The 12,481-nt window shown below is 62.4% G+C and overlaps 2 protein-coding genes and 2 non-coding genes across 4 annotated transcripts; 2 read left to right on the top strand and 2 right to left on the bottom strand.

Moving 5' to 3' along the window:
* Positions 1 to 381: 381 nt before the first annotated feature.
* On the top strand, positions 382 to 3,697 carry GAMT (guanidinoacetate N-methyltransferase). The gene is made up of 6 exons (XM_036849261.1): positions 382 to 643; positions 1,666 to 1,811; positions 2,013 to 2,076; positions 2,364 to 2,431; positions 2,622 to 2,732; positions 3,296 to 3,697. Exons 1-6 carry the CDS (start codon positions 463 to 465, stop codon positions 3,434 to 3,436), a joined length of 711 nt encoding a protein of 236 aa, XP_036705156.1. The 5' UTR covers positions 382 to 462; the 3' UTR covers positions 3,437 to 3,697.
* A 618-nt stretch (positions 3,698 to 4,315) lies between these two features.
* On the bottom strand, positions 4,316 to 10,954 carry NDUFS7 (NADH:ubiquinone oxidoreductase core subunit S7). Its single transcript, XM_036849135.1, has 8 exons — positions 10,769 to 10,954; positions 9,064 to 9,097; positions 8,232 to 8,300; positions 7,595 to 7,712; positions 6,114 to 6,293; positions 5,942 to 5,988; positions 5,050 to 5,138; positions 4,316 to 4,487 (listed from the first exon to the last, which is right to left on the bottom strand). The coding sequence occupies exons 1-8, from the start codon at positions 10,782 to 10,784 to the stop codon at positions 4,390 to 4,392; spliced, it is 651 nt and encodes a 216-aa protein (XP_036705030.1). The 5' UTR covers positions 10,785 to 10,954; the 3' UTR covers positions 4,316 to 4,389.
* A 99-nt stretch (positions 10,955 to 11,053) lies between these two features.
* Positions 11,054 to 11,127, bottom strand: TRNAN-GUU. The gene has a single exon. It is a non-coding gene; the product is annotated as a tRNA-Asn (tRNA).
* A 131-nt stretch (positions 11,128 to 11,258) lies between these two features.
* Positions 11,259 to 11,331, top strand: TRNAF-GAA. Its single transcript has one exon. It is a non-coding gene; the product is annotated as a tRNA-Phe (tRNA).
* Positions 11,332 to 12,481: the final 1,150 nt, after the last annotated feature.

Here is a 12,481-nt window from a genome sequence, read left to right on the forward strand (position 1 = left end):
CCTGGGCGGTGAAAGCGCAGCGTCCTAACCACTGGACCGCTAGGGAATTCCCTAAGTGATTTTATATATTTAAGGCACTTCCAACCGTGTCTGGAAAATCCTTAGACCCTCACACCCCGGCAAGGAGGGGGCTATTGACGCGGTGGTGACAGACGAGGAAACCGAAGCAGGAAAGCGACTGGGTGAGGACTCCGAGGGCTCGCTGCGCTGGTGCCGAGTCCGCCCGCCAGGCGCTGGCGGCCCGGGAGGCGGGGGCGTCGCGGGGGTCCGGGAGTCAGTGGGGGCCGCCTTCCCCGCCGCGGCCGCTAGGGGCCGCGCGGGCCGCCGGGCAGTGCGCTCGTGCCCCGCCCCCGCCCCGCCTCCCGTCCGCCCCGCCTCCCGTCCGCCCCCTGCCCAGAAGGCCCTGCAGGGACGCGGGCGTTCCTCTCCCCAGCTCCCGGGGCGCGCCGTCCAGCTTGCAGCATGAGCGCCCCCGCCGCGACCCCTATCTTCGCACCCGGCGAGAACTGCAGCCCCGCGTGGCGGGCGGCGCCCGCGGCTTACGACGCGTCGGACTCGCACCTGCAGATCCTGGGCAAGCCGGTGATGGAGCGCTGGGAGACCCCCTACATGCACGCGCTGGCGGCCGCCGCCGCCTCCAGAGGTAGCCCCCGACGGGCGCGCGGGGTCGACCGAGGCCGGGGCCGGTGGGACCCGGCGCCCGCCCGCTCTCCAGCGACGTGGCGGAACCTCTGCGCTCCTCTCCTCGCCTGGAAAACGGGGCCGCTCGCGAGGGCAGCGGGGTAGTCCTGGGGCGCTGCGGGCGCCCTGAGTACCGGGAACCCCCTCTCCGGGGGGCACCGAGGCCCCGACCCCGGGAAGGGGTCGGGCTGGGTCGGGGGATGGGTTCTCAGACGCGGAACTCAGCCGCCGGCCCCCCGCCAGATGTCGAGGACAGGGGAGTGGCGGCCTGGCAAGGTGCTGCCCAGGCCCACGTGGGTAATGTTCCTGCCCAGGAGTCGCGGGAGGCCCTGCCCTGGCTAAGAATAGCTCTGGTAAAGCTGAGGCCTGGAGACAGCTGTCGGGGGTGGCCCTGCACCTGGTGTCAGAGCCCGCGGGGTGCCGAGGGCTCCCCACGACCCCCAGAGGCCGGGCGCACCACCTCTGGGCCTCTGTGTTCCCATCTGGCAAATGGGCACAGCCAGTGTCCCTGCATGGTTAGGGCGTTTCTCCCCTCCTCTTTGACCCAAAGGGGCTCGACCCCCGCCCCTCACTGTTCCAGGCCTGGGCCTTGAATCCTGGTCCTCCCTTGCCCTTACTTTGTAGACTTCATTGTTTGTTGGGGGGGCAGGGGACGCTGCCCAAATCAGGAGATAAGCGCCCTCAGTGCAAACAGCATGGGCCAGGGCTCAAAGTCCAGGGTCTGCCCTGCCCCGTGGGCCAGCCCAGAAGCCGCTGTCCGTGGCCTCCCCGGCAGGCCACCCTCTCTGGCTGCTGGCCCCGGGCCCACGCTGTTCCCTCTCAGGGCTGCTGTGTTCTGTCCCACCCCCCACCTTTGCTCTGCCAACCGGTCGCTCCTAGTGGCAGTCGTTTCTCTCTGCCAAGGCCCTGCCCCCGCGCCCCCTCCTCCAGGCAGCCTCCCCAGCCCCACCCAGTGTGTAAGGCGTGGGCTGTCTGTCTGCCCAGGGGGCCGGGTGTTGGAGGTGGGCTTTGGCATGGCCATCGCAGCTACGAAGGTGCAGGAGGCCCCCATCGACGAGCACTGGATCATCGAGTGCAATGAGGGCGTCTTCCAGCGGCTCCAGGACTGGGCCCCACGGCAGCCGCACAAGGTGCCCGCCTCTGCCCGAGGTCCCGCTCCTCAGGGGAAAGGCCCTGCCCTCGGAGTGGGTTGGGGACCTGGGGTGGCCACAGACATGGGGGAGGTGGTCTTCTCTCTTGGGAGTTCCTCTGCCCCCTCCCTTGCAACAGGTGGAGAAGTCCTGGGCCCCCTTTGACCCTCAGCCTTCTCTTTCTTTCTCCCCTGCGCCAAGGTGGTTCCCTTGAAAGGCCTGTGGGAGGAGGTGGCGCCCACCCTGCCAGACAGTCACTTCGATGGTGAGGGGCTCTGGGCACTGGGCGGGGGCCCTCTGCCTGGATTGCCAGCCCCTCCTTTGCCTGCTTCTGAAGCACACATGCCTTGATGTGTCACTGGGGTGGCAGAGCCCGGGGGGCAGGCACGGACACACATACAGGAGCCTGGCACTCAGGTGCGTGGACACCTCAAGAACGACCAGATGGGACACAATTCGTAGGGCCGGCTGCAGCATAGCAAACTCTGGGTTCCCGGCCGCCTCAACTTGCAGCCAGCGTCCTGACCACGTGGCTTCTGTCTTCCCGAGCAGGGATCCTGTACGACACGTACCCGCTGTCTGAGGAGACGTGGCACACGCACCAGTTCAACTTCATTCGGGTAGGATCGCTTGCGGTGGGACGGGGTCTGCCAGCCCTAAGGTGGGGGTCAGCCCAGTGGGCGCGCCAGCCGTCCACACAGGAGGCACCTCTCCTTCCGCCGTTCCCCTGAGCTGGCGGGGGGCCCGCTGGGAACGCCTCTGCCCACCCCCACCCCCTCCTGACCACTGTCCCCCCCAACCCCCGGCCAGGACCATGCCTTCCGCCTGCTGAAGCCGGGGGGCGTCCTTACCTACTGCAACCTCACCTCCTGGGGGGAGCTAATGAAGTCCAAGTACTCGGACATCACCACCATGTTCGAGGTGCCGCAGCCTGGGCGCTCCCTGCCCCGCCCCCCGCCCCCCCTACGCCCCCGGCAGCGACTTTGGGTGGGGAGGCAGCTGGGGTCACCTGTGACCTGGGGAGGGTCGCTTGCTGCTGGCCCTGGGGGCTCATCTCTTGGGTGGACTCTGCGCCTCCACTTGTAAATCAGGAGAGGTTTCTCCCTAGCTCAAGGACCTTAGATGGCTCCCCAGTGCCCTCGGGATACAGGGATTCAGCCCAAGGTCCCCAGCGGCATCCCCTCACTCTGCCCTCCTCCACCCGGGGTGCATCTTTATGGGTCTAGCCACCCCTTGTCTTGGGCCTTTGCCCACTCGGTTCCCTCTGCCTGCGAGGACGTGTGGGTGAGCAGCCTGGTGATACCCCATGACAGCCAGGAAGCTGTGTGTGGACACCTGGAGATTCCCACCCAGACCTGGGCTTCAGCATTTTCTTAGCAGCCCCGCGCAGCCCCCAAGGGCCTTGGCACTTGTAGGGGTGGCTGGCAGGGTGTCTCCTGAGGCCCCAGGGCCCTGGAGGTGACTCGGCACCTCCCTCTGGCCAGGAGACACAGGTGCCAGCCCTGCTGGAAGCGGGCTTCCGGCCGGAGAACATCCACACGCAGGTCATGGAGCTGGTCCCACCGGCCGACTGCCGCTATTACGCCTTCCCGCAGATGATCACGCCCCTGGTCACCAAGCACTGAGCCCACTGGGCCCACCGGCTCAGCTGCCCACGCCACCCTGGGGGCTCTGGGCTTCAGGAACCCCTAACCCCCAGACCCCTACTGAGCGCCTTCGTGGCCGGGAGTGCAGGCTCTGGCCCCCCGGCCCTGGTCCAGACCCACACCAGCCGCATGACCAGCAAGCTTCCCTAACCTTCTCTGCAAGGGGACGACCACTACCTTCCTACCATGGTCCTGAGAATGAAATAAACGCTAACACTGGGTTTAGCCAATCAGCACGAAGACACAAACGTGTGCTTGCTTTACTCTTCCTGCCCCTCCAAAAAAAAGTGAAAGGAAAGAAACCTGTTAAATTGACCACCACCGAGACAGTGGCTATACCACTCCAAAGTGTCTGATCCTGCCTCTGACCCCCCCGCCGTGCCCACTGCAGACATTGCCAATTAGTCACCCACGGCCCCTCCCGCCCTCCCTCTGGTGGGCAGCTGGGGTCCCCAGAGGAGGTGGAACTAGGTCAGGACCTCATAGCGGGTGGCAGCCCCAAGGCCCAGACCCTCTGGTCCCACCCAGTCAGGCTGCACCACCATGCCTCGCTCTGAGTCGACGCCCCTCCAGCCCCAGCGCAGGGACACCCTGGCTCCGTCTGCCCTGGGCCCTGGTGCCCGGCTGGTCGCCGCGGTGCCATCTGCTTCACCCCAACCCGCTCTTGGACGCGTCCACTCCCCTCCTTCATGGGTGGGGCCTCCCACTGGGCCACGCTGGGCCCGGCTGTCCACTCCAGGGGCCTCGGCATCTCCATGCACAAGAGAGACAGGCCTGACCCCACCAAGCAGCACTCGCCCCGCCCACCTCCCGGGCCCCCACCCCCGGCCCACACACCACGTGGAGCAGGGGCGGCCAGGCGGGTTTATCGGGTTTATTGACCGCCTCTGGAGTAACAGCGCAGACGCCGCAGGGCGGCCGGGTGGCTGGCACTACCTGCGGTACCAGATCTGGAGCCTCTTCTCGCGCTTGATCTTCTTCTGCAGCTGCAGGATGCCATAGAGCAGGGCCTCGGCCGTGGGCGGGCAGCCTGGGGGCGGGTGACACCTCAGTCTCCCTGCCCTTCCCCCTCCCCTCCGCTCTGCTCCAGGTGGGGGCAACCAGGCCACTTCCCAGGGTGGGGAGGGGCAAGACGGGGCTCTGCCCCAGCAGCCTGTTAGGTCTGCACCAAGCGAGCTTGGGGGCTTGGCCCATCACGGGAAAGGAGCCAGAGCGGGGCAGGGTGGGCAGATGCTGACCCCAGGGCCGACCTCCCAGCCAGGATGAGGGAGGCCTGGGCTACCCCTCCCAGGCCGAGCTGCCCTGTCCCTGGCCCTCCCGCCACGTGACCCGGCTCGGGACCCGGGAGGACAATGTGGGCTGCCTGCCAACCCCCAGGCCACGCCGGTGTCCGGCGAGGACCCTTGGAAAGGAATGGGGCAGACTTCAGGCTGGGAAACCCTCCAGGGACAGCGGGGGGAAAGGCTGCGGTGTCACTCTTTATTCTTGTACCCACATCTGCTTATTCGTAAAAGGGGGCGAGCTGTCTCAGTGGGGCTGTGGGGATTCTGTGAGTTGGGTGAGGGCCGCGTGGGCGCCACCTGGGGGCTCACCTGGGACGTAGATGTCCACGGGCACGATACGGTCGCAGCCCCGCACCACAGAGTAGGAGTAGTGGTAGTAGCCGCCTCCGTTGGCGCAGCTGGTGGGGAGGGGAGCGCCGGCCGTGAGAGCCTCTCCAGCGACCCCGGCCTCCGTCCCTCCTCGCAGCCCCCAACCCGCACCCCCTTCCAACCTCAAGCAGGTGCCAGGCGGTCAGGAAAGGGCAAGACTGGGACACAAGTCACAGGAAAGACAGTGGCCACCTGAGACCTTCTGTGGGACCGGGTAGGACAGAAACAAACGGTGGGGCTGTGAACAGATGACGCTCAGTGAGAGAAGCCAGACGTGAAAGGACACAGCGTGTGACTCCATTGATGGGAAACGTCCAGGACAGGCCAGTCCACAGACACAGAGTGCGTTCCTGGTTGTCAGGGGCTGGGGGAGGGGGTGGGGAGTGACTGGTGATGGGGACGGGGCTTCTATTGGGGTGATGGAATGCTCTGGAATTAGATAGAGATGATGATTACACAACACTAAGAATGCATTAAAATCCACAAAATTGTACGTTTTGAAAAGGTGAACTTTGTAGTACGTGAATTCTACCTCAACCAAAAAAGTCAGGTGACTAAATGTCTTTTAATGATATGGAGAAATGAGGTGCTGGCTAGATGGTGAGGAGGCTGCAACGCCCCCCCCCCCAGCAGAACGTCCTTCCTGTGGTCATAACACAGAAACAAGGAAAATGGACAGGCTGTTGGGGTGGGGGAGCGACTGTAACAGGACAGAAGGGGACGTTCTGGACGACCCCGATCAGAAAGCAGCACAGAAACGAGACTGGAAGAGACAAGCCAGCGTGTCACCGGCGTGTCTGTTGCTGGAGCCCCCGCCCCGCCGGGCACTCACCTCCCCATAGACACGACGTAGCGAGGCTCTGGCATCTGGTCGTAGACCTGGAAGAGACGGGGGTCTGCGTGCAGCTCGAGCCTGGGGGGGGGGGGTTGGGGGGAGGGGGTTTGGGGGAGGGGGAGGGGAAGGGGGGTGGAGGGTGGAGGGTGGGGTTGACGGCGGGGCCCACCTTGCGGAGCGCGGGGGCCATCTTGTTGGTGAGCGTCCCAGCCACGATCATCACGTCGGACTGGCGGGGGCTGGCGCGGAAGACCACGCCGAAGCGGTCCATGTCGTAGCGGGGCGCTGCCATGTGCATCATCTCCACGGCGCAGCAGGCCAGGCCAAAGGTCATGGGCCACAGGGAGCTCTGCAGGGCGGGGCAGTTGGCCCGTGAGTGGACGAGTGGCCCACCGTGTTTAAAGAAATTGGACGATTTCACATAGAAAAATCTGTTTCTAGCCTTTTCTGGGCCCTGCCCACAGCAACCATGTGACCTCCAGACCCCGAAGGCTGCCCTGGACACTGGTCATCGGCCTGAGCCTGATGCCCCAGCCCAGGACTGTGTGACAGGAGGGCCAAATGAGTTAGGCCCTTGGGTCTACACTTCCCAGCAGCCACATTACCAAAAAGAAAAACAGACAAAAATAAAACCAAGTGCAACTAGCTTTAATAATATAGTCCACATAACCCAGCATATCCTAAATCCCAGCCTCCAACATGGGCACTTGCTGCTCTGACTGCCCAGTGGCCACCCACGGCACAGATCTAGACCCTGGGGCTCAGCACCCTGGAGGGTCTTGTTCCCAACACCGCCTGGACTCAAAGTGCCAATTCCTCCAGGAAGCCCTCCTGGATGCCCTCTGACTTCCCTCCATCCTTTGGTGCCTGATATCACCCTGGCCCCCACCCACAAGCTGTTCTCCACCAGAGCTTTCTCTGCTTGTCTGTGTCCAGTCTGGGATCTGGCCAAGGTCCCTGCTGCCCTGTGGATGTCCCAATTCAGGTGACAGGGCTCGGGTCACACAGCAGGCAAGGGCTGCCCAACACGGCAGGGCCATGACTCCACAGCGCACGGCCACAGCGACCATCACCGCCCTGGAGCTGTGGGCCTGGAGGGACACTCGCTGTGGACTCGCTGGTCACACACAGACAGCAGGACAGCACCAGCCCGCCCGTCAATGGGGGATTGTTACCCAGCCGGGCGCCCCAAGAGCACTGAAAGGAACCACTGTCCTGGGACAGAGGACACATGTCCAGGGGGAGACACGGACACACACGTGAGCACGCAGACTGTCCCACGGCCAGTGTGGGGGTGGGGTGGGGGATTAGGATATTTGCTGGGAAGGAGCTACTGTTTCCATCGTGTATTTCCAGTTAAAAACATGGGTTTTACGTTAAGAGAGAAAAGAGAGGAATGAACAGAAGATGAAAGGAGAAGAACAGGAGGGAGGTGGCTCATCTTCTCTGGGGGCCGATGCGGGGGGCAGGGAGCACAGAGGGAAGTCAGGCCAGGAACTGCTGGGGGCAGGGCAGGGGTCCTGAGACAGAATCAAAGCCACAGGTCCCCACACGGAGGGGCCCTGGGGGAGTCCGGCCCACTCCGTAGCCACGGGAGCGTGGCTGAGCAGCCAGAGGGGGCCCCACGGACGCAGACGGGGAGGGGCTCACCCGGCGGGCCCAGTTGATGAGGTCGTCCAGCTTGGCCACCACATACTCGCCCCGGCTGCTGGGAAGGGCGGCGGGTTTGGGGACCGCGGCTCCGGCCTGGGACACGGCGGGGTAGGTGCTGGGCACGGGACACACAGCAAGGGGAGGCGTCAGCCAGGCAGGTATCCCCGGCCAGGCCCAGCCCAGAGCAGCCTCTCAGAGGGCAGGACAAAGCCGTGGTCACGGTGGGTCCCCAGAGCAGCACTGGGAGTAGCCGTGAGGCCAGGTCTGCAGCATCCCTGCGCCCCGGCCTGGGGCAGGACACGCCTGCTCAACACCGGAGTGAAAGATGGTGTGGACAGGCCTCTACCGCCTCACTGAGGCCCAGCACAACCCTGTCCTCTCGGGGACTGTTTCCCCGTCTGGAAAACAGGCTCGGCTGACATACTCTTTAGCGAGGGCCCTCCTGGTCTGGAGTTGTGCAGCCACTGGCCTGGGCGCACAGGAGCGGGCTGGGCAGGACTCTGAGGGCAGGGACCCCCTCACATACCCTGCTGGGTGGTGGGAGTGCCCCGGAGTTGCCACAGGCTGCTGCTGTGCTGGGGTGGGGGGATGGGGGACTTCAGGGTGTGTGGGCTCCCAGGAAGGCTGGCCTCACCTGCTCGGGCTGTCAGCGGCCGAGCTCGGATGGACCCCGCGCACCTGCAGAGCCGCGCCCACGCCGGAGCTGCGGGGAGACAGACCGCCCATGACTAGGAGCCCGGGGCGCCCCAACACAGTGTGACAGGGTTATCCCGGGGCCAGGATGGGGAAACTGACCAGGGGGTCAAACCCAACCCACCGCCGGTTTTCGTAAATAAAGTGTTTTTTTTTTTAAATTTATTTATTTTATTTTTGGCTGTGTTGGGTCTTCGTTGCTGCGAGCGAGCTATAAATAAAGTTTTATTGACACATAACCACACCCATTCACTTCCTTGGTGTCTGGGACTGTTCTTACAGAGGCAGAGCCAAAAACGTTTACCGTTTGGCCCTTTACGGAAAAAAAAAATCTGCTGATCCCTGGTCTAGAGAGTGCCTGGTTTTCATTTGATACTTCCCTCATTTTCCCCGTCTTCCCTTTGCTTTGCAGTGAGTGTGTATTTTATTCGTAGGAAAAAGGCCTTATCAAAACAAACAGCCCAAATCCGAGGGCCTGGCAGCCACCTGCCTTACTGTCCCAAGGAGGCCTGCACGGGGCTGCCATCAGAGCAAACGTGCTGAATGCCTTTCGTGCGCCAGGTAGCGACTGGGCTCTGAGGGTACTAGGGCAGGGAGACGTGGGGCTGGATGCCAGGCGGCCCCTGGCCTGGTGCTGATGGAGGGCTCGCCCGGATCTGAGGCCCCCTGACAGCCCCCTCTGAGCCCCTCCCTGCCAGGGCCTCACTGCGGGGTGTTAGGATCAGAGATGCAGACATGCAGGCAGGAAGGCAGGCAGGCAGGCAGGCACTCACCGAAGAGCAAGGATCCCACGGAGCAGGCCGGGAGCTGCAGAAAGAACCACAGGGTGGGGGCAGTGAGTTGTGGCAGCACCAGAGGCCACAAACGGCCCAGAGGGTCCAGCCTCCAGGTGTTTGCCCTTCAGGCCCCCCACGTTGTGCACCCGCCCTCTCACCCTCAGGCTATCTACATTCCCTTTAACAAACAATTGATAAAGAGCAATCTTTCAGGGGAATTCCCTGGTGGTCCAGTGGTTAGGACTCCACGCTTCCACTGCAGGGGGCCCGGCTTCGATCCCTGGTCGGGGAGCTAAGATCCCGCAAACCTCAAGGTGTAGCCAAAAAAAAAAAAAAAAGTGATCTTTCAGAATGTGAACCAGACAGTGTCATTCCCCTGCTTCCAACTGCACACTCCACATCAGAGCCACCTTCCCTTTTCTCAGGCATGTCAGTGTCCCTCCTGTCTCAGAGCCTTTGCACTTGCTGTCCCCTCTGCCTGGAGCACCCCTTTCATGGGGCAGCTTTCAGCTCAAATGCCTGGGTCTACACTAGCTCCCCAGGCCCTCTCGATCCTGTCACCCTGTTCTATTTCTATCCACATGTCCTCCTGTGGCGCCTGCCTCCCCCCGATGCTAGGGCCTCCCTGGGTTCCCCAGTGTCTGTCTCGGCCTGGGCTCAGCCTGACAGGCAAGTGTCAAGTCAACAAACCCATAGACATCAGCGAGGCTCCAAGCCCTGGGCTGGGAGTTCCGGGGTTTCAGAGGCTGGGCAAGGAGTCCAGGCTAACAGCCCAGACCCGGACTCTGGAGCAAGCTGCCCCTCTCTGAGCCTCAGCTCCCCCACCTGAAAATGTAGGGCTTTGGGTAATCTCACAGCACAGTAAATGCCCTTCACCTCCAAGGTGAGGGGATTCCAGCCTCTGGACCAGACATTCTTAGCAAGGGGCCGCTGGTGAGGATTCAGCAGACCGGTGAGCTTGCACGGGAAAGAAAAATATCCTCTTTATTGTCACCAACGTCTTGCTGAAAATTGGCCTTTCCTTAAAATCTGAGTGTAGCCAAAACTACAGCAGTATTAGCGAGACTGAGGCTTTTCACCAACAGAAATGACAGTGATTTCCTAACACCGATATAGAGGCTGCAGCCAACTCTGTGTAAAGGAACGTGTCCACTTCTCACTCCTTCAAAGTCACAGCAGTAGGCAGATCCGCCACCTCGGCTTTCCAGGCATGAATAATGAAGCACCCGGACTGTGAACTGACCCCCGGTTCCCAGACAGTATCCTGGCAACAGTCAGTATAACCGCTTTCCTTTGCAACCCTGTGAATCCATCCTATGCGTTTAATCGCTAATCGGAAAAAAGGTCCCCGGAGCAGCCCGGGTTTGGACGCCTTCTCTGCGGGTGACCGTCCCCTTCCCGGGGTGGCAGGGTGCCCCGGGGTCGCGTCCCTTCCCGGCCAGGCCGCGTGACCTCCAGCGGTTCCAGCCGCTCTCTGGGCCTCAGTTTCCTCGGATGTCGGGGCTGCTGCCCCCTCGCCGCCTCCTCCCGGAAACTTCAAGGGCACCATCCCGGGCCGAGCCTGGGTTCCTCCGGCTCCCGCCCCGGCCCCCTCCCGAGGCTGGGGGCCTGCGTCGCCCTCGGCCTCCGCTTCCCCAGGCGGCCGGGCGGAAAGGCGCCCGGAGCGACCCAAGCCCCGACCCCGCCGCCCCGACCAGCTCACCCGCCAGCGCCGCCATCTCGGCCTCGGCCTTCAGACAACCTCTATGGTCCGTCCTCTTCAGAGCTCCGGGTCCCCAGGGCCGTCGCCCAAAGTGCCTCGGCTCGTGCTCGGAAACCGGAACTCGGGCGGGGACGTTCCGCCTCTGTGGAATTCCCCCCCGCCGCGCGCCGCCGGACGCCCCACGCAGGATAGAAGGATACGGAAGTGCATGGGGAGGGTCGTGGCAAAAGAAGGCGAGTGGAACCGTCCACTCTTTTGTTACCCGGGGAAGGAAAAGCGCAAGCCCGTCCCTGGGTGGGCTCGAACCACCAACCTTTCGGTTAACAGCCGAACGCGCTAACCGATTGCGCCACAGAGACGGTGCTGCAGCCCGTTTCCTGGCGCGACCCTACGAGGCATGCGCGGCCCGCAGGGGCTGCCCGAGCTGCACCTGCACGCAAGCGGCTCAACGTGGGGCGGAGTCGGGGGCGGGAACAACCCCTGCTGCGCAGCCGAAATAGCTCAGTTGGGAGAGCGTTAGACTGAAGATCTAAAGGTCCCTGGTTCGATCCCGGGTTTCGGCAGACGTTTTGGCGCCCCCAGCGAACGGCGTTCTTTTTTGCTCCAAGCTGATCCAGCTTCTCCCAGCACTTTTACCCAGAATGTGTCGATTTTGACCTTTCCTCCCCAGAATACTCTCCATTCTTCAGATGAGGAGCTGGGCTGCTGGCTCATGCCAAGGCGGGAGGGCTTAGAACAAGGCCTCATCCCCACCCACCCCAGTCCACCCCCAAAACTATGATCCCAGCCCAAATGACCCCCTTCCCCACTCCCATTTACAATATTTTTTAAGTGGCAGGATTAGAACGAATGTAATTGTCAAAAGGAACACTACTGAATACCAAAAGCACCAAAAGGGAGTTTGCAGAGACACCTTCTGCTCGGATGTCATTTAACTGTGACAGTCCTGCTGGGTACCTATTCTGCCCATTTTACAATACATATGGGGAAACTGAGGTTCCCCCGTTCCCAACAGGGGAATGCAGGTGAGGAGCAGGGCTGGCTCCTGGCGAGGGAGGACCACGCCAGGTGTGTCCTGGAGCCGGACTGCGCGGTCCCGGGAAGGGGAGGCGGGGCGCCGGTTGGTGTCACCATCCCGGTGGTGACATACAGGGGAAAAGAGCAGGGCTGGGCCGAGGGCCGGGTCTGTTGGGAATCCTACACCTCCTTGCCCTCCGTTCCCACAACTGGCCAGGTTGTGGAGCTGGAATTTTTTAATTAAAATAAACCTTGTACTTCCAAATAGTTTGATTCAGAGAAAAGTCACAAACCTAGTACAGAGTTCGCTGTACTCATCACCCAGTCTCTCCTACTGCTAACATTTTACACTGACGTTAACAATTCATGACCCAATGTGTTACATCGCCAACTCATGTCCAGGCATTATTCAGGCTCCTGTTTTCTCCTAACGTTCCTTGTCCCGTGAGCCAGGCACCTGGGAGCCGAGCCCCCAGCCTCATTCGAGCCTTCAGACATCTGACTGCGACCTCCTGAGACCACAGAACAGCCCAGTCAAGAGAGAATGTTGCTTCCAGCCGCCAGGGGCCGGTTCACTGCTAAGGCAGGGATGGATAACTAATACAGGAGGGGCAATCAGCTGTCAGGGTGATGGATTGGATGGGGAGGGGAGGTGGATAGGGGAGGTAAGAGCCTGCATCAGGAAACTGGGGGGTC

Source organism: Balaenoptera musculus, chromosome 3 (genome assembly GCF_009873245.2).
Source record: "Balaenoptera musculus isolate JJ_BM4_2016_0621 chromosome 3, mBalMus1.pri.v3, whole genome shotgun sequence".
In the NCBI taxonomy this organism is placed as follows: Eukaryota; Metazoa; Chordata; class Mammalia; order Artiodactyla; family Balaenopteridae; genus Balaenoptera; species Balaenoptera musculus.

Excerpts from the sequence above, each read along its gene's own strand:
- GAMT (XM_036849261.1), top strand. The coding sequence starts at position 463 with ATGAGCGCCCCCGCCGCGACCCCTATCTTCGCACCCGGCGAGAACTGC. Across the intron at positions 2,077-2,363 it reads GCCAGACAGTCACTTCGATG|GGATCCTGTACGACACGTAC; the intron begins GTGAGGGGCTCT and ends CTTCCCGAGCAG. Across the intron at positions 2,432-2,621 it reads ACCAGTTCAACTTCATTCGG|GACCATGCCTTCCGCCTGCT; the intron begins GTAGGATCGCTT and ends ACCCCCGGCCAG.
- NDUFS7 (XM_036849135.1), bottom strand. Across the intron at positions 7,713-8,231 it reads GCCGCTGACAGCCCGAGCAG|CACCTACCCCGCCGTGTCCC; the intron begins GTGAGGCCAGCC and ends TCCCGTGCCCAG. Across the intron at positions 4,488-5,049 it reads CGTGGACATCTACGTCCCAG|GCTGCCCGCCCACGGCCGAG; the intron begins GTGAGCCCCCAG and ends ACCCGCCCCCAG.